Genomic DNA, 20460 nt, shown 5'->3' on the forward strand with positions numbered 1-20460 from the left:
AAGAACCAAAGAGTATGGTACAATTCCAGAACGGTATAAATCATGAGACCCTCCCCCCTTAATATAAAATGGATTGGGGAGGCTTTTCATCCGTTCGTGGATTGGGAATGGTTGGAGTTAATTTTCGTGACGGTGAAGATGTGAAGCGCTGTACGGGACCCTACGGATGCTCCCGGGATTGGATCGTACGAGGGATCTGTATGGGATGAGACGATGGTTCTTTATTGGATGAGGCGATGGTTTTATATTGGACGAATCAAGGGTTCTCCATCGATGTGTTCATGGTTTTGTATAGGATACGGGGTCGAAATCGGTTGAGACGGTGACTCTGTATAGGAAGATTCTACATTGGACGTCAAAGTTTATATATGTATTTGGAAAAGAGAATCAATGCGCATACATTGGAAGATTCTTTTTGGCCGTGTCCACCCTGCCGTAGCTGCTGGTCCAGGTATCAGTCTTACCGCACGCATGCTGATTAAATCGACGAATTATTACGTTACATTTACTGATGTAATAGGTTAATTGATTTTCCATTGTAGGTTTAACTTGCCACGCGCCTGCGGTCCACCGCTTTGGATGCGAGGGGTTGGTGGGTCGCAAAGAGATTTGCGAAACTCCCAAACCCGCGCGGCCCTGAGGTGGCCAGATGAGTTATGGGCAAGTACAGCAAGCGGGTTCGTGAACCGGTCTGTGTGTGTGTGTGTATCACCCACACCAAAGCCTAACTCATGCGTGGCATTGGTGAAACTTCCCAGGGTAGCAAAGATCCTCCTGAAAACTAGTCTCGAAACTCAGGCTTCTCCTGGATAAATATTCCATTATTCATGATCATCATCAGCCTTGGTCAATCCACTGCTGGATTAAGGCACATCACCCACCGTGCCCCCCAAGTAGTCGCCATCTATCACGATCCTGCCGAGGTCTAATCTAAATGTCAAATAATAATTAGTCGATCATCTGCATCAACACGAGCCGGTTTCGTCGGCGGAGGAGACCCTTCCTCCTTCGAACTCCGTGGTATTTGTTTCTTGCTGTGGTTGTAGCCCACCTGATGACGGCCGCTTGTGTTGCGCCCGAAACGTCGTGCTTTATTATTGTATTTCTGTTGTTATTTATATCATTTTATTATTTATTATTTATTTTTATTTTTACCTACGTGACTTTACCGAAAAAACCTAAGAGTATGAATCCTTGCAGTCACGAAAGCTTCAAATCTAGAATTATTATTGTTGTTGTTGTTATAAGTTATCAGCTGCACCCGGGCGCCGCTGTTCTTGCAATCGCACCTCGCGGGGAGCCGGTTTCCCGTCGCCACGGTGGGGCAATGAGAGTGGCGTGGTTTGGTGGAGGGCTGTCTTGGAATAGAAATCCGCGGCGGCGTTGAAGAGAAGAAATCCGCGGAAGCTTGGGCGGGCGGGGCGGGGCAGGGCCGCGCCTCCCCCCCCTCCCTCGGGCGTTAACGCGACGCGCGCGCGCACATTGACGCGCGTGCGTGCGCGCGACGCTCTACGACTTTGCGAAAGCATTTTTACTTTATTTTATTTCCTTTTTTTATAAAAAAAAAACTCGTCTTTTTGAAGGTACAATTTGCGAGCGTCGCGAGAGTTAAGGCAAAGTCGAGCCTCGTGTTCGTGAATCTGTCGTTACGCAGCGGCGCGTGTGCTGTCGAATATATTAATAAAAATACATTTCATATAAGGCACGCTAGTTCCGCAATTTGACATTGTTCGTTGACCATGTTTGCTTTGCGCGGGAGGCGAATTTATCGAGCGTGTTTTCTCTCCCCTCCCCCTCTCCCCTCTTGTTATCGATATCTTCTTCTATATTACCGTATCGTCCGGATTATACCACGCGCGTTATCGCCCCTGCCCCCCCCCCCCTCGTGATATTAAAGCAAAGTTTCAGGGGAGCGCGGGAGCGGTGCGTCTTATACTCCGGTAGTTGTGCGTGACCGGTTTGTGTAACTTCGCACACACGCCTTACTTTCGTCTCACTTTGCGGCGCGTCTCATAATTATTATTATTATTATCAATTGGCGATATCGGGCGAACGGTAACGTCGTTATTAGCGCGTCAAAAAAAACTCGATCAATGCTTCTGAAGTGTGTTTTTCACTAAGAAATGTAATTAAAATAAAACAAAATACGACCGAGGGTAAGGGGGGGGGGGGCATTCATCCAGCAGTGGATTGACCATGGCTGATGATTCGATTGTGATTTTGTTGTTGTTGTTGTTGTAAATGACCGCATTTCCTCTTCCCTCCAAAAAGAAGAAGATAATTTACCATGACGAGCACAGGGGTGGTGGTGGGAGTAAATCACCTTCCATCAACACCGGAGCGAGGAGGAGGTGGTGGTGGTGATGGTGGAGCGAGATGCGATGATGGAGAAGGTGGTGGAGGAGGAGGTGATGATGGTGCCGACGAGGTGAGAGAGAGCGTGAGAGAGGCCCTGGATTACCGCAGCGAGTTACTCCAGCGTCTGCAACAGCTGCACCTCGCCAGCCAGCAGGTGCGTGCGTGTGCTCGAGGTGCACCTAGCCTGGCACGAGCGCCGCGATGACGTCAACCCACGTCGCTGAGTGGCGAATGTTGCTGTTGTTGTTGATTGCGTGTAAACGGATCCAGCGGGTTTCACCTTCTCGGTCTCATCAGCAGAGTGAGGCTTGTCAAACAAAATGCTGCTGGGTTTACCGGATGTTCTTGGTCAGAGCGCTGACCAATATAACAACAGTGTTCTTCACTAATCTCCATTGGGGGGCGGGGATACTTTTGGCTCTGAAGATATCAGTGTGAGGGCCCCCCACACTTTTATCTCTCAAGACGTCAGTGTGAGGGCCCCCCACACTTTTAGCTCTTAAGACGTCAGTGTGAGGGCCCCCCACACTTTTATCTCTCAAGACGTCAGTGTGAGGGCTCCCCACACTTTTAGCTTCTAAGACGTCAGTGTGAGGGCCCCCCACACTTTCATCACTTAAGACATCAGTGTGAGACCCCCCCACACTTTAATCTCTCAAGACGTCAGTGTGAGGGCCCCCTACACTTTTAGCCCTCGAGACATGAGTGTGAGGAGCCCCCCCACACATTTGACACCATCGGGTCTCACAGCACGGTGGGGGTGTTTTCACATTCGTGTATTGCCGGCGGGCCGCACGCCAGCGGCCTCACGAGATGGCCACCAGGGACCGCCAGTGGCGCGTGGGACCTTGCACTGATGATGGACACGTGACACAACACAATCAACACAAACTCAATATGCGCTACCTCGGAGACACTGCGGGTCAAGGCCATCACGGTATACATGCGTGTCCGTCTCGCTTATGGTGCCACCACTGGAGTTATGCACTTTAAAATAATCTATATCGAAAACTAATTTCTTTAAAATTGCTTCTTCTTGTGTTTAGTTTGGTGTCATTTCCCCCCCCAAGCACCTTCGATTAGCACGGGTTGGCTACGTCCGGTGGTGCGAAAGAAACTCAACATGCCTACCCACCTACCGCACCACGCATACACGCGGGCACGCAGGTGAGCGTGAGCGGCGAGCGAACCCTGGCCGCGCTCGACAGCCACTTTGCCGGGCTCGAGGTGGCGCTGGCGGCGGCGGTGACGGCGCGCAGGGAAGCGCTGTGCGCTGCCGTGCGCGGCATGGTGAGCGACGCGTCGCGGCCGCTGCGCGAGTGCACGCAGCTCATCCGTCAGCGGGTGGACGCCGTCGAGGACCTGCTGGCAGAAGGTGGGATCAGTGGGGGGGGGGGGGGTGGGACGGTGAGATGCACCGTGCCTCCGATTAGCGCGGTTGGCTACGTACGGTGCAAAAGACGTTGCAACGTACATTCAGGACATCGACGCTAAGAATGGTCAACACACTTTTTCTGGCATCAGGTATTCCAATGGTTTTAAGGTAATTTTGGGGTGCCGATTCCAAATCTGGCATTGGTTTTTGTCTATCACATCAGGTTTTTGAGATATATTGCAGAAGAAAAATATTAAATAAATGTGGATATCTACATAAATGCTATTATAAACACACTATCCTAAAAATACAGCACCATATTTTAACACTAAAGCAGTCGCTGACTCGCAACAACTTGCAATCATAAGTGAGAGAGTTAATTTCGGGTAAAATCTATGAAAATGGGGTATGCCGATAGCATAAAAATGAGATGTGATAGAGCAAATCTGAGATCAGATTTGGAATCAGCACCCTGAAATTAGTCTAAAACAGCTGCAAAAGTCCAGGCCAGAAATTTTTTATTTTTTTGTTGACCAGTGTAATCGATCGGATGAGTTCGCACGCGTTCAATTTCAGTTGCCGTCTTCGTTGTCGTCAATGCTTCTGTTGCCATCGATGACGTCATCGTCGATGACGCCGCTTTCCTCATCAGGTGAGGCGGCCCTGTCCTCGTCGGGCCCGGAGCAAGAGTCGCTCCTCGCCAGCTTCACTCAGAGGTCTCTGCAGGTGCAGCTAGGCAGGTGAGGGTGGGGCAGCAGCAGCAGCTGCAGCAGCAGCAGTAGCAGCAGCAGCAGCAGCATCAACAGCAGCAGCAGCATAAGCTTCTCCTGCTGCAGGAGGAACTCAGCATCTTACCTGCCCTGTCCTTCCCTTCCTCTGACATAATTCTGTCCCCTTGCACTCTACCCATTGCCTAACCCCCTTGCTGTTTCCTCCATACCCACCTCTACCTGCTCCCCCAATTCCTTGCCTGTCCTTGCCCTCACGTGCCCATGACGAGCATTCTCAGCCCACCCTCCCCCTTCAATGCAGACACAACTCCATTGGCATCACGTGTCCCTACTCCAAGAAGCATTCGCGGTAGTTCCAAGTTTGCGTGTTCCCATTCCCCAAGTCCCTTTGTCGCATGCCCTCGGATCTCTTTTTGTGTCGCCAATGCTCGTCTCCGTGTCCCCGCAAACCACGCCCCATGTTGCCATGACCCTGTACCTACATTTCCCACATCGTCATTTCTTCTTTATACTATGCCCCAACATGCCCTTCTACCCCCTGTCTCCTCGCATCTCATGCCACCATGTCCCGCCTATCCAATTTTCCCCGTATATTTCAAACTGAACTAAAACTGGACTATACTCTTGATTATTTCGGTAAAGGCACGCAGGTAGAAAAAATAATCGAACACGACGTTTCGATCGCCACACAAGCAAGCAATCGTCATCGGGTGGACGATTACTTGTGTGGCGATCGAAACGTCGTGATCTATTATTTTTCATAATTTTTTATACCTACGTGACTTTACCGAAAGAACCAAAGAGTATGGATTCATGCAGTCACGAAAGCTTTAAATCAAGATTAAAACTGAACTCTTTTTTTTACCAGGAAAGGCCCACTGATCTATATAGCTCTTTTATCAGAAGCCACCTGGCCACAAATGAACTCAGTGAAGTGGCTTTTCACGTAGAAATGTATAGCAGCCAAATACTCGTTCTTTCGGTAAAGTCACGTAGAAAGGAAATACCGAAAGAAGCAAGAATATGAATCCCTGCAGTCACGAAAGCTTTAAATCGAAAAAAAAAATCAGCCAAATACTCTTAAACGCATGTTCCTAAATATGGAGGGGGAAAAAAAAACACATCTTGCCACCGCAGCACCCTATATCATACGCCCGTGCCCTTCATCCCGCGTACCCCCCTATGCCCCAGTGTCTCATGCCCACGTGTGCCCCACGCAGCCTGCCCGAGGTGCCGGCGCTGGGCGAGGTGGCGTGCGTGCGGGCCTCGCTGGACGCGTCGCTGGGACCTCGTCTCTGCTCGGCGCTCGCCGCTCACGGCCGCGTCGCGCCGCGTGCTCCCGTGCAGCTCGAGGAGACGAACGCGCGGCCAGCCGCCGTGCGTGTGCGGTGGTGTAAGGTGCGTGTGCGGTGGTGGAAGGTGCGTGTGCGGTGGTGTAAGGTGCGTGCGTGTGCGGTGGTGTAAGGTGCGTGCGTGTGCGGTGGTGTAAGGTGCGTGTGCGGTGGTGGAAGGTGCGTGCGTGTGCGGTGGTGTAAGGTGCGTGTGCGGTGGTGTAAGGTGCGTGCGTGTGCGGTGGTGTAAGGTGCGTGTGCGGTGGTGGAAGGTGCGTGCGTGTGCGGTGGTGTAAGGTGCGTGTGCGGTGGTGGAAGGTGCGTGCGTGTGCGGTGGTGTAAGGTGCGTGTGCGGTGGTGGAAGGTGCGTGCGTGTGCGGTGGTGTAAGGTGCGTGTGCGGTGGTGGAAGGTGCGTGTGCGGTGGTGGAAGGTGCGTGTGCGGTGGTGGAAGGTGCGTGTGCGGTGGTGGAAGGTGCGTGCGTGTGCGGTGGTGTAAGGTGCGCGCGTGTGCGGTGGTGTAAGGTGCGCGCGTGTGCGGTGGTGTAAGGTGCGTGCGCGTGCTTCTATAGAACCCGCCGAGAGGAGGAACAGGGGTTGGATCACCTGCCAAATTTCTTTGTGCATGCATACAGACTTGGCATAGCGACCCCGTAGAATGCTGATTCGTTATTGCGTTTTTTTTTGTCCTGGAGACATTTCCCCCTCCCCCCTCCCCCAAAATCAGAAAATCCATATTTGTTTACATTCGCTCATCCAATGAGAACGACGTGGTTGTGTGTGGGGAGCGGTGGTGCAGCGGTTAGCGCACCGCGCTATGAACCCGGCGACCCGAGTTCGATTCTCGCTCACGGCCAACACCCAGTGACGGTTACATAAACCGGTCCTGGGGTTCCTCCCCGAGGTCGACTCAATATGAGTACCTGCTGGGATGTGTAAACATCGCCACTGGGGAGACAAAGGCGGCTGGGTGTGATGCTGGCCAACTACCTCCCCCAGGTACCGTACCGCCCTCCATAGGTGCTCACTAACAGCACTTTCCCCAAAGTATGTGGAGGCTGTACGGGGGATCTTTGTCTTGTCTGCCTGCCGCAGGTGGACGAGGAGTTCCCCGTGCAAGAGTACGTTCTTGAGTACTGTCGCGGTCGTACGGAGGACGTAGCGCAGATGACCAGGGTACGGGCTCCTTCCTTCATCATCGTCATCGTCGTCATCATCGCCACCATTAAACTTCATCGCCATTTGCAACATCCTCATTGAAGCCATCACCGACAGCACCGTTTTGTTATTTTTTCATCGTTGTAATTTAATCAGCAATATTATTTAAACAGTAGAATTTTCACAATCATCACCACCATCATCATCGTTTTCACAGTTATAATTTTCATTAGAATCATCATCAGCTCTATAAATGCAGAGAACTGTACAAGTAAAAAATGTACAATGTTTTTACGTGTCTCATTAAGTGCTTGCTATGTTTGTGTCCGTTGACGCCCTGGACATCCTTGCAAACGAGGTGTTGTTATCTCAAGGGATCGTCCAGATTAAAAATTAAAAGTCGTTTTCATCATGTATATTTTCACCATCCCCTACCACACTATAATTATCACCACCACCACCTCCACCATTATCACCACCACACCATCACCGTGTCAATAGTTTATTTCATTACTCTGTACACCCCCCATCCACCCTACTCTCCCCCCTCCCCCCTTCCTCATGCCCCCCCCAGGTGTACTGCGGCCCCGATGCCGAGTTCACGGTGCCCCATCTGGAGCCGCACGCAGACTTCACGTTCCGCGTGGGGGCCCGCGAAGGAGGCCCCGAAGGCCCCATTGCCTGGAGCGTGCCCGTCACGACCAGCACTCCGCTCCCCGCGCACGGTCCGTCCCTCCTTCCGTTGTAACCACCCCGTGCGTCAGTGACACACCTTCATGGTGACGGACATGATGGTGTGACGACGCACTTGATGAGATCGCACTCGTTGCACACAAAGCGCTCGCCACAAATGAACCGCTATCACCTCGCCGATCTCATCAAGGAGCATAAGCCATCATCACGTGACCTCCGGTCATCCTCGCCACAGCGGCTACTGGTTGACCTTCGATTTAAAGCTTTCGTGACTGCAGGGATTCATCTTCTTGGTTCTTTCGGTAAAGTCACGTAGAAGGGAAATAATAGAATAATAAAAATAAAACATAATAAAATACAATTCTCACGACGTTTCGGCCACAACGCAAGCAGCCGTCCTCAGGTGAAGAACAGGTCTGTCGGGAAGACAGCGTCTGAATGAAACACCCCAGGCTTGGAGCGTCTATTTAAGCTGGGTTGGAGGGGGAAGAGCGCCTTGACAAAAATAATTATTATGTTTTATTTTTATTATTTTATTATTTCCCTTTTACGTCACTTTACCGAAAGAACCAAGAAGATACTGGTTGACCGTCGAACAAAGAAGGTCGCCGCATCGCGCGCTTTCAACATGAGGCCGTCTGGAACGCTCTTCCTTCCGATATTAGGAAGCCACTGGAGTTATGCACTTTTGAATCGTCACCTAGATTGACAAACTCATTTCTTTAGAACTGCTTTTTGAGTTTAGTTTTTGTTATCTGTTCCCTCGCACCTCCAATTCGCACGGTTGGCTACATACGGTGCGAAAAAAGTCCAACATACGTACTTACATACCCGATGGTGGAACATCTGTTCACAAAGTATCTGTCATCAGTTACATGCCTGATGGGTAACACACCTGTTGGTAACACAAGTTACTGACACACCTGTAGTGACACACCTGGTGTCGTTAGTGACACACCTGTAGTGACACACCTGGTGTCGTTAGTGACACACCTGTAGTGAAACACCTGTTCCTAACACACCTGCTCGTGATACATCTGAATTACACTCCTGTTGACGACACCCCCTGCTGTCGTTAGTGACACACCTGGTGTCGTTGGTAACACACCTGGTGTCGTTAGTGACACACCTGTAGTGACACACCTGGTGTCGTAGTGACACACCTATAGTGACACACCTGGTGTCGTTGGTAACACACCTGGTGTCGTTAGTGACACACCTGTAGTGACACACCAGGTGTCGTAGTGACACACCTGTAGTGACAGACCTGGTGTCGTAGTGACACACCTGTAGTGACACACCTGGTGTCGTTAGTGACACACCTGTAGTGACACACCTGGTGTCGTTAGTGACACACCTGTAGTGACACACCTGGTGTCGTTAGTGACACACCTGTAGTGACACACCTGGTGTCGTTAGTGACACACCTGTAGTGACACACCTGGTGTCGTTAGTGACACACCTGTAGTGACACACCTGGTGTCGTAGTGACACACCTGTAGTGACACACCTGGTGTCGTTAGTGACACACCTGTAGTGACACACCTGGTGTCGTAGTGACACACCTGTGTCGATGGTGACACACCTGTAGTGACACACCTGTAGTAACACACCTGGTGTCGTAGTGACACACCTGTAGTGACACACCTGGTGTCGTAGTGACACACCTGTAGTGACACACCTGGTGTCGTTAGTGACACACCTGTAGTGACACACCTGGTGTCGTTAGTGACACACCTGTAGTGACACACCTGGTGTCGTTAGTGACACACCTGTAGTGACACACCTGGTGTCGTAGTGACACACCTGTAGTGACACACCTGGTGTCGTAGTGACACACCTGTGTCGTTGGTGACACACCTGTAGTGACACACCTGTAGTAACACACCTGGTGTCGTAGTGACACACCTGTGTCGTTGGTGACACACCTGTAGTGACACACCTGTAGTGACACACCTGGTGTCGTAGTGACACACCTGTGTCGATGGTGACACACCTGTAGTGACACACCTGTAGTAACACACCTGGTGTCGTAGTGACACACCTGTAGTGACACACCTGGTGTCGTAGTGACACACCTGTAGTGACACACCTGGTGTCGTTAGTGACACACCTGTAGTGACACACCTGGTGTCGTAGTGACACACCTGTAGTGACACACCTGGTGTCGTTAGTGACACACCTGTAGTGACACACCTGGTGTCGTAGTGACACACCTGTAGTGACACACCTGGTGTCGTTAGTGACACACCTGTAGTGACACACCTGGTGTCGTAGTGACACACCTGTAGTGACACACCTGGTGTCGTTAGTGACACACCTGTAGTGACACACCTGGTGTCGTTAGTGACACACCTGTAGTGACACACCTGGTGTCGTAGTGACACACCTGGTGTCGTAGTGACACACCTATAGTGACACACCTGGTGTCGTTGGTAACACACCTGGTGTCGTTAGTGACACACCTGTAGTGACACACCTGGTGTCGTAGTGACACACCTGGTGTCGTAGTGACACACCTATAGTGACACACCTGGTGTCGTTGGTAACACACCTGGTGTCGTTAGTGACACACCTGTAGTGACACACCTGGTGTCGTAGTGACACACCTGTGTCGATGGTGACACATCTGCTCTCGTTGGTGATTGACAGAATGGAGGCGGGACCACGCGGGGTTTGCGCTGAGCGCGCGGAGGGACGTGGCGACGCGGGGCTCGGGGCCAGGGGTCACAGCCCTTTACTCGAGCCGACCCAGCCTGGCCCTCGGTCACTCCGTGAGCTTCAGGTGAGCCCCCCCCCCCCTCCCCTGTCGTGCCGTCAGCGAGGAAGGCCGCGAAGGGTTGGCGGATCGCGTGCCGCGTCACAACTATATTATCACTCAGATCAGTAAACGACTTGACAGTAATGGACTGACAAGACCCACCTCTGGTGGTGATCTCTGGACAATAGACTGACAGACCGGTCTCTGATGGGGTCTTTAGACAATAGACTCACAGACTGGTCTCTGAAAGGGTCTCAGACTGGTCTCTTGATGGGGTCTCTAGGCAATAGACTGGCAGACCGGTCTCTGATGGGGTCTCTAGACAATAGACTCACAGACTGGTCTCTGATGAGGTCTCTAGACAATAGACTGACAGACCGGTCTGTGATGGGGTCTCTAGACAATAGACTCACAGACTGGTCTCTGATGGGGTCTCTAGGCAATAGACTGACAGACCGGTCTGTGATGGGGTCTCTAGACAATAGACTCACAGACTGGTCTCTGAAAGGGTTTCAGACTGGTCTCTTGAAGGGGTCTCTAGACAATAATAGACTGGCAGAATAATCTGATGGAGTCTCAGACTGGTGTCTTGATGGGGTCTCTAGACAATAATAGACTGGCAGACCGGTCTATAATGGGGTCTCTAAACACAGGCTATGAACTGTACCCGCCCCCCCCCACTGCTCCCCGTCCTCAGGGTTGAGCGGGTGGGCCCCCTTGGGTGGGATGACACCATTGGGCTCTGCGTGGAGCCCCGAGCCGACGCCAAGTCCCTCCGTTGGAACGGCGCCCTCTGCATCGCCTCCAACGGTGCGTCACACCGCATCACTCCTGTCCAGTTACACCCACCTCATGATAATGACGGTGGTGGTGGTGATGATGATGGGGTGTGGCGGTGATGACAGTGGTGATGGTGATGATGGTGATGATATTGATGGTGATGATGGTGATGATAATGAAGGTTGGCAGTGATGACAATAATGTTAATATTATACTAATGATGCTGATTAGGTGGTCGTGGCGATAATGATGATGATAACAATGGTCGTGATGTTGATGGTGACAATGGTAGCGGCGATTCGAACGATCGTGATGATGATGGTGACGATGGCGGTGACGGTGTTGCCCGTGTCGGCGGCGGCGGCAGCAATGACCGCGGTGGTGGCAATGCCGACGCTCGCGTTAACAACGACGCCCATCCCGCCAGGCGCCGTGTTCGTGAACGGCAAGGAGATGACCAACCAGCTGCCCTCTCTGGCCGTCGGCATGACGGTGACCTTCGGCACCGAGGGCCCGGAGCCCGGCTCCCCCGTGGTGCCTCCCCCGGGGCCTCTGGGCCTGCCGGCCGCTCTCCGCGGAGCGCCGCGCAGGCTACGCGTGAGCGTGGCGTGCGCTGAACGCGAGGTGGTGTCCGAATGGCTGCTGGAGCAGGCCTGGGAGGTCCTCTACTTCGGCTGCTCCTTCACCCACCCCGGGTGGAGCGTCCTGGTCTTCTGAGCGGAAGCCCCAGCGTTGCTGCTGCCTCTGCTGCCGGGCCTTTCAGCGGGGCAGGACGTAGCGCCGTTGCGGGGCCCGCGATGTTTCACGGTCAAATTCGTCGTTTGAAGGCGAGTGTCACGCTCGTGATGCCTGCAGTTCTCGTTGTGTGTGCGGGAGATCTAATTAATGCATGAATTTTCAACGGAAGGGGAGCGGTGGTGCAGCGGTTAGCTCGCTTGCGTTACGAACCCGGCGACCCGAGTTCGATTCCCGCTCGCGGCCAACACCCGGTGACGATTATCTGAACCGTTCCTTGGCCTCGGCTCGGTCGACTCAGCATCAATTGAGTGCCCGGTGCGATAAGTTAACATTGTTAGTCGGGAGAGAATGGCGCACATGAATATGCGCACACGTTTACCACGCGAAGTGTATTTGTGTGCGCGCGCATCAATGGGTTATTTCGATTCATTCAAATAATTTTCAAGAAAAAAATTGTTTAGGCTAAAAGCGCGTCACGTTGGACGTGCTTAACGATCATCGAGTGAGCGCGTGCGGCATGGAACAAGTCCATTTGGACGTGGAGGAGTGAATTGGTGAACGTGGAAGGACGTGGCATGGAAGGTGGTGGTAGCGTGTGTGCGCTTGCACGCGCTGCTCGCTGAGGCGGAGGAGGGAACTGTAGTGAAGAGCCGGGACGTGCCACCTCGATCTCTGTGAGTTGTCCTTCCCCCCGGCACCTCCGGTTAGCACGGTTGGCTACGTACGGCGCGAAAGAAGTTCAACACGCATGCAAGCGAGAGGGAACGAGGGGAGAAATATGCCAACACAGGTGACGCAACTTGTTTCCAGAGGCTTCTGCTCACAGCTGGGGGTCTTCTCGGTGCCTGTGGGTCATTGTGAATAAAACGCAGTACAAGTGTCTCCATTGCTGTGGACATTGTTTCGGTGAGGTTGTCCGAGACTTGAAACGGCGCGCGGCGACGCTCTGACTAACCGACTGTTGTTGTCCTCTATGAAGCGCTTCATCTGCACTGGGCAATTCCCTAGATCTCCCTTGCGAAGGAGACATCTGGCCTCAGCTGTCTCTCAGCTGTGTCCAGCATTGAAGTTGGACTGCGACGGACGACGCGACCGAGCGCTAGCGGGTTTATTGCTCATTGCAGAGGTCCGGGATTCGAGCCCAGCGGCCACTCTGGTTAATACTGCGGGTGTATTGATGATAAAATTGCGTGGGCCATTTTATTTCACAGTGGATGTTCAAGATTGTGATGTTATATGTAAATATTATTTTTTTAAACGAGGAGGCCAATGTGTGCCACTTTTACGTTCCAAATTAAAAAAAATACTAAAAGCACTTAAATGGGTGACACCCCAGCAAGATCACCCCCCTGTTGACAGACTCTACTCCCCTACAAAACAGCGATTGGTGTGAATACTAAATTGTTATATTTGAATATGTGTGTGTGTGTATCCGTCATCTAAAGAGCCTGTTTCATCTACCTGGGGTGGCGCTGATTTAGATCGGCTGAGCCAACCCCCAACCGGGATTTGAATTCTATTCTTGGTTCTTTCGGTAAAGGCACGTAGAAGGGAAATAATACAATAATAAAAATAAAGCATAAAAGTTTATTATTTTATTATTTCCCTTCTACGTGACTTTACCGAAAGAACCAAGAATATGAATCCCTGCAGTCACGAAAGCTTTAAATCGGGATTTGAACTCTCTATTTTCCGATGTCGCGAACTGCTCGCTCCAACGCTGAGCCACCTGGCTGGTGGATTGCCAGCAGTATGATTAACCGCTTAGGTGTGCAATCTCTCACCAGTGCAATTAATTAGTTGGTATTACAGAGTGTAATTAACACACAACTTTCACGTAATTGTAATCTAATTAATATACATTAATTAAAATGTATATATATATATATAAATTGGAAGAAAAGCGTTGGTATAGCCCAATAATTATTGAACTATACCTACGTTTTTCTTGATAACGATATCCAGTTGTGGGTGACTGATGGTTTCTTTCTTGACACTGACGAACAAACTTTGTGTGTATGTTGAACTTCTTTCACACTGTACATAGCCAACCGCGCTAATCAGAGATGCCGGGAAAGGACACGAAACTAAACACAAAAAGCAGTTCTTCCGTGCCTTCTCGATGGATTTGCCGCTGCGAGCAGTAAGGCTGTGAGACGCCGTGCTACGCAGATGCTCCACGTTGCAGTTATGCGAAATCCGTTACACTCGGAGATGTCCTTACATGGGCCCGTTTGAAAAGTCATCTGCACTTGCCTTTGTTTTAAACATAACTCTGTTGTGAAGTGTAATACAGCCACAATGATTCTCTGCTCACGCTTATTAAAGACACTGCGGTCAGTTGCATATTATTTTTTATTTTATTCATAGCAGCATTTTGGCGATGATTTACATATGATTGGCACGTTCAGTGTTGGGCAGCACCACGAAAACCATCTTATTCGAGCACGCAACTTTCTGACAATTTTCAAAAAGCTTGTATCAAACCGCAGCCAATAAGCTCAAGGGGATTATTTGCTTCGCACAAACTGCGACGCGCTCTTCGACTTCATGGCATTGGAGCGGAGTTAATAGGCAGACTTGAGATGGATGCAGATGCTGCTCAGAAGCTTCTCCCAGCCGGACTTGCCGTCGGCTGACAGGCCACCGTTGGCATGGTCCACTTCCTCCAGGATGGTGGCAGACAGCACCTGAGCGGAATACATCATTTTGGATTATTTAGAGTGTCAACGTGGAGGCTAAGGCGAGGCCTTGGCGTCACATGCAATGGTGAGTCTTTAATACTTTTTTTTGTCGGTGAGGTTTCTGCATCAGTATGTTTGGCCAGTGACATCAAATCACTCTTTGGCTTTACGTACAAAGTGTAGCTGCAAGAGTTTCATTGCGCTAGAGCAGCGTTCTTCATTAATTTTCAGATGGGGGCCACTTTCGCCGCTAAGACATCATCAGTCTGAGCGCCGCCACACCGCCTGCAAGGGCTGACTTCACATTTGTGTATTGTCGGGGGCCGCACGGCATGGGCCACACTGAATACCACCAGGTTCCGCCAATGGCCCACGGGCCTTGCAATGAAAGAACACCGCACTAGAGCCATCCTCTGCCTACCTTAGAGCCCAAGCGTGCAACACCTGACATTCACAGCAAATCTATCCAAGTACTAACCAGTCTCAACACACCCTGCTTAGTTTCCAAGATCTGACGAGATGAGAGAGGGAGGGAGGGGGGTGGTACATTCAGAGTGATTGCAAGGCATAAAATGCCATCGTTGAGTTGCGGTGCCACGTACCTTGAAGTACTGGGAGTCCACGTGGAACTCATAGGCGTGCTTCTGGCTCAGGGCCTTGAGCTTCAGGTTCTGCTTCTCAGGGTCGTCCAGGGCCACCACGGCGTCGTTGACGGCGTTGATGATCCTCTCGGCGTGCCAGCGCACGGCGGGAGACTTGCTCAGCTTGTCGGCCGAGTCGAGCCCCTTGAACTTGGGGAAGAAGTCCTGCACGCCGGGGTTGGACGTGAAGAACCTGGTGATGGTAACGAGGGTGTGGTGGGTGGATGGAGGGGAGAGGGCACAGAGAGGTTGGTGGAGGAGTAAAAACTACATTTGGAATTACAACGTCAAGAGTCACTTCTGCAAGAAGAAGAAGAAGAAGAAAAAACTCACCACATTAAACATTGCATAGGTTGTAAAAAAAAAATGGTATCGTCTTGATCGAAAGAAATTAACACGGTTCCAAAAATGTCTTCAAAAGTTTGCAATATGCCGGGTTCTTGCGTGAGAGAGAAATAAATATTTATTTTTAATTATGATTTTAATTAACAATTATAAAGTTCCCCTCTACAAGGTACTCATCGCACGAATAAATTGATCGATTGCCAAACAAGTACAAATTATAATTATTTCTAGATTTGAAGCTTTCGTGACTGCAAAGATTCATATTCTTAGGTTTTTTCGGTTAAGTCACGTAAGTGACTTGACTTATAATTATGTATCGGAGCTAATTGAGATATCTCTAGCTTGACATCACGTGGATTTCAGCCTCAATCTTAGAAGAGCTCCTGCTTGAGCAAATCACTCTATGCGTGGATTTTGTAATCAAGTAATTGACAACGTAAAAAAAACACTTATACCAATGATAAGAAACAGGGGAGGCATGCATCTTTCATCATTGCCAAAGAAAAATAGCGTTTAGCTCAATTGCCAAGTCATCAGCCATCTGGACAAACGTGCGCAGTGGCGTTTGTTGAAGCAATAGGACACCTCTGGCTAAACACGTTTCCACCTCTCTGAGCCTCTTGAGCAGCGCTGCTAATTTAGTTTAACACGTAAGCTTTCCCGACAAATATTATTCATAACGAAGAGTTTATTTTTGGGTTAGATCGCGCAAATATAAATGTGTCGTTAACCCGCCACCACCCGACACAGGTGCAATCAGTGAAGGTTTGTCACGTAAATAAAACGCGTCAATTAGTTACTACTTCAGCACACCGGTGTGTTGGCGAGTAAACCCACGACATTTAGCGCTGTTAACCCGCCACGTTCCACAACACACACACATCACTCACTTGATGAGAACGGCCTTGCCCGCAGCCTCGTAGTTGGCGTACACTGCCTTCCAGCTGCCGGCGACCGCAGCCTGCTCAGAGGCAGAGAGGGCCCCAACGCTCCCAGAGTCGACGATAGGCATGGTGGGTGGTTGGCGGTGGAGGCTTTGAGAAGAGACACGAGAGCGCCGAAGGTGGCTTTGGGTGGCACTGAAGCTGTGGAAGTGGCCGGAGGGCCACACTTAAATACCTGAACGCGACCGCGTTGCTCAATCGCGATTGAGCAATTTTGAGGCATCTGAAGTGGATAATCTCACGCAGATTCAGCAAAAAAAAACTGTGTGCTGCACCATTTTTCGTGAATGGTGATTAGGAAAGGCTGATCGATACAGATTCCTTGATAAATGATGCTGGCTCAATCATGGTTGGGGGGGTTGTGGGGGAGTCGAAGTATCTAAGTGTGGCTTTAGCACAACGTTTTTGGCAAAACAACTTGCCATGATTCTAGATTTGAAGCTTTCGTGACTGCAATGATTCATATTATTAGTTTTTTTCGGTAAAGTCACGTAGGTAAAAACATAAAAAAAGTAAAATAAAATAAAAATCACGACGTTTCGGAGGCAACACAAGCTTCCGTCTTCAGGTGGTACCGTCACAGCCACGACAGCTGTATCAAGTAAATGAGAGATTGAAGGAGCTACCACTCCGTTTATATAATGGTTGGAGAAGATGGTGGGCCTGCCCAGTGAAATGTATTTTTGGCGGGATAGGAAGGTCTTCTCTTTATGAGGTGTACTGAGGAGATGGAAGCAAGAGCATGTCCACAGTATGGAAGGCATAATTGAGTAATTGTATTCTCACACATTCAAAGAATGTAAACAAATCAAAGGCATAGAGGCCATTATCCTTAAATATGACGATGTCGTGACGTTCATGCGGGGCCTGTCACGTATTCCGCTATAGCGCGTTAAAGCATTTGCTCCGTTGGGATATTAAACAGAAATAACCGATTTGAAGCTTTCGTGACTGCAGGAATCCATACTCTTTGGTTCTTTCGGTAAAGTCACGTAGGCAGAAAACTAATAGATCACGACGTTTCGATCGCAACACAAGCGATCGTCATCAGGTGGGGACAACCACAGCAAGAAACACTCCTGTTTTTTCTCGCTTGTGTTGCGATCGAAACGTCGTGATCTATTATTTTTCTACCTACGTGACTTTTACCGAAAGAACCAACGAGTATGAAAATTAACGGAGCCCGTTTGGCCATTTCCACGAGGCAAGCGTTTGACGTATCGGGGGACCCAATCCCACGGCGTTGCAGCTTTCGCGTGAATCCGCATTCGTCGGCAATTTGGCAAGCCGCCAACACGATAGCATCCAACGATGGGTTTACAAACACCGCCGCAAAACCACGGCGCGTTTGCGCAATTGGCAAATCGAGCTCGGTACGCGCTTTTCCGCGCTCGTCGCTAAAATGAACAACTCATGGGTACCGGCTGATCGAGCGTCCCCGACAGAGCGCAGATGGTAAAGAAGAATTATACAAATTTCGATTTAAAGCTTTCGTGACTGCAGGGATTCATCTTCTTGGTTCTTGCGGTAAAGTCACGTAGAAGGGAAGTAATAAGAATCTTCACCTGAGGACGGCTGCTTGCGTTGTGGCCGAAACGTCGTGAGAACTATTTTATTATGTTTTTATTATTATTTTATTACTTCCCTTCTACGTGATTTTACCGAAAGAACCAAGAAGAAGAATTATATATTTATAAAAAAAAAGCAGGAATGGTTACTAGCACAGGAGGCGTTAGAGATGTTCAAACGCCAAATGGACGCGCCGATTGCAAGGCACCACGTGGGCATTTCACCACACGCGCACACACACTTCACGCGGCTCGTGGAAATGTTGTTCTGGCAGAGTGATTTGCCAAGTTTTGTGCGCGACGCTGAACACGACGGGCGAAGCACTCCTCTGGGTTGTTCACACGCACGCCACGAGGTGTCAGCTTCTGATAACTCTCATTCGACTGGCAGTGTTTTTGCACGCGCGTGATGTTTGTTGTTTTGCTGCTGCTGCATTGGCCGGGAGTCCAACCTCAGATCAGTGCTACGTCGAGGATAGGTGATTCGTAAAAAATTAACCCGTAAAAACAAAGTTTTTCACTATAAATCCTTTATATGCGTGGCGGCTAGAGTCCTCTCGTCCTCTGGCTTGAGATGGCTGCCACCTATGGGTCAGATGATTGTCTGCCAGCATTAAGCAATTGGTAATTAAATATTTAATTTTTTTCCCTAAACAGTGTAAAATTTTGGATTTTTTTTTTCACGAAAATTAATTGTCGCACACAACGAGTCTGTGTGGAAAATGTCAGCTTGATTGGATCACGGGAAGTGGGTTAAAAAACGACCGAAAGATTTGCACGGTCGTAAGCAAGCAAGCAAGCACGCAAGCACGCAAGCAAGCAAGCAAGCGAACTTAATATAAAGGATTAAAAAAGAAAAAAAATGGTGACTATAGAAAAGCGGTAAAGGTGATGCCTGAAACTGCTTGCTCATGGCACTGCTGGTGGAAGGATTTCCCACTTTACATAGCCAACCCGATTAGCACGGTTGGCTACGTACGGTGCGAAAGAAGTTCAACATACGTACATACATTAGAGCAGTGGTGCTTAGCTTTTACTGCAGCCTTGCAACCACGTTGGTTCTCAATCGTAAAAAAAGTATAATGTCAATAACTACACATGGTTTGATGAAACAAAGTAGTTGTACTGACGTGTCCGTGCTTAATGTTTGTGTTCGATTATTTACCTTCTAAAACAAATCTGGCCGTGTCTCGCTAACCCCCCAGAAAGGACATCTCGCACCCCGAGGGGGTGGCGTGCCACCCCAGGATACGAAGGAGAAGAAGAACCACTGGGCAGAGGTCGCAAACGGGTTTTTATTCCTTACCCGTACCCGGCCGCACCAGGGTCGCAAATGGCTACCCGTTCCCTACCCGTACCCTACCCGAAATGAGTGACAAACGGTTACTCACCAGTGACTCACGGCCTACCCGTACCCGGCCGCACCAGGGTCGCAAACGGCTACCCGTACCCGTACCCGGCCGGGTACGGGTAGCCGGGTATCGGGTAGGGTACGGGCATCGGGTACCCGGTTGCGATCTCTGCCACTGGGTTATAGGGAGATCAAGAGACCACCATGCCCGCTCCTCCTCGAGAGCAGTGAGTGGCTCTCAATCTTTGTTTTGGCTGCTGTTACCCATCCCCCCCCCCCGCTTTTGTTGCATTTTGTTTCAACCGAGTTACACAACAACCCTTGCCTGACTCGACATGGGCTCTGAGAAATAAACGTACGAGTAGTGAACGTCAATATTTTAACCAATTGTCCATTCTGTGAGGCATCCCCAACCGGCTTAGTAACCGCAAGCGAATAGAAAAAAAATGGACGCTCTGCACGCGTGACGTCATTTGTTTGTTGGTGACTTTTTCAAGCCACATTGTTTACGATCGAGGAGTTCACAAAGGTATTTTACATCGTTCCTCGGTGAACATACGGATTCAAATTATATCGTCGTTATTTTATCTTGGCAGATTCATACGTTAGTATTCACCAATGACTCTCATGTATTACATTATTTCACACACTTATAAATGACCTCAGTGTGTCGTCTTGGGGTGGTCTGGGAATGCTTTGTTGTTTTTGCTGCCTTGACAAATCTTCATAAATCGGACTTCTGTAACGAAAGCAATTTTTTAAATATATATATACTTAGAGACCTGCTTACCATTTTCTCGATGTTGCACTCATTCGAGTGCCTTTGTATTTTTCGATTTAAAGCTTTCGTGACTGCAGGGATTCATCTTCTTGGTTCTTTCGGTAAAGTCACGTAGAAGGGAAGTAATAAAATAATAAAAATAAAACATAATAAAATGAAATTATTTCATTTTAATAAAAATAAAACATAATAAAATGAAATTATTTCATTTTATTATGTTTTA

General features: G+C 49.7%; 2 protein-coding genes across 5 annotated transcripts; one reads left to right on the forward strand and one right to left on the reverse strand.

Moving 5' to 3' along the window:
* Positions 1 to 1459: 1459 nt before the first annotated feature.
* LOC144726434 (cytokine receptor-like factor 3) lies at positions 1460 to 14543 on the forward strand. Of its 4 annotated transcripts, none has more exons than XM_078605150.1 (10): positions 1460 to 1613; positions 2272 to 2512; positions 3526 to 3733; positions 4386 to 4473; positions 5685 to 5862; positions 6889 to 6969; positions 7526 to 7676; positions 10297 to 10429; positions 11103 to 11215; positions 11613 to 14543. In XM_078605150.1, exons 2-10 carry the CDS (start codon positions 2288 to 2290, stop codon positions 11900 to 11902), a joined length of 1467 nt encoding a protein of 488 aa, XP_078461276.1. In that variant the 5' UTR covers positions 1460 to 1613; positions 2272 to 2287; the 3' UTR covers positions 11903 to 14543. The 4 variants fall into 4 exon arrangements, with proteins under 4 accessions (XP_078461276.1, XP_078461275.1, XP_078461277.1 ...); XM_078605149.1 differs by having other exon boundaries at positions 1460 to 1583; XM_078605151.1 differs by having other exon boundaries at positions 1460 to 1583; positions 2275 to 2512.
* Positions 14261 to 16826, reverse strand: LOC144726435 (globin-like). Its single transcript, XM_078605153.1, has 3 exons — positions 16484 to 16826; positions 15210 to 15441; positions 14261 to 14613 (listed from the first exon to the last, which is right to left on the reverse strand). Exons 1-3 carry the CDS (start codon positions 16603 to 16605, stop codon positions 14491 to 14493), a joined length of 477 nt encoding a protein of 158 aa, XP_078461279.1. The 5' UTR covers positions 16606 to 16826; the 3' UTR covers positions 14261 to 14490.
* Between the last annotated feature and the right edge of the window lie 3634 nt (positions 16827 to 20460).

The sequence above is a fragment of the Lampetra planeri genome, chromosome 23 (genome assembly GCF_965212315.1).
Source record: "Lampetra planeri chromosome 23, kcLamPlan1.2.h2, whole genome shotgun sequence".
Taxonomy (NCBI): domain Eukaryota; kingdom Metazoa; phylum Chordata; class Hyperoartia; order Petromyzontiformes; family Petromyzontidae; genus Lampetra; species Lampetra planeri.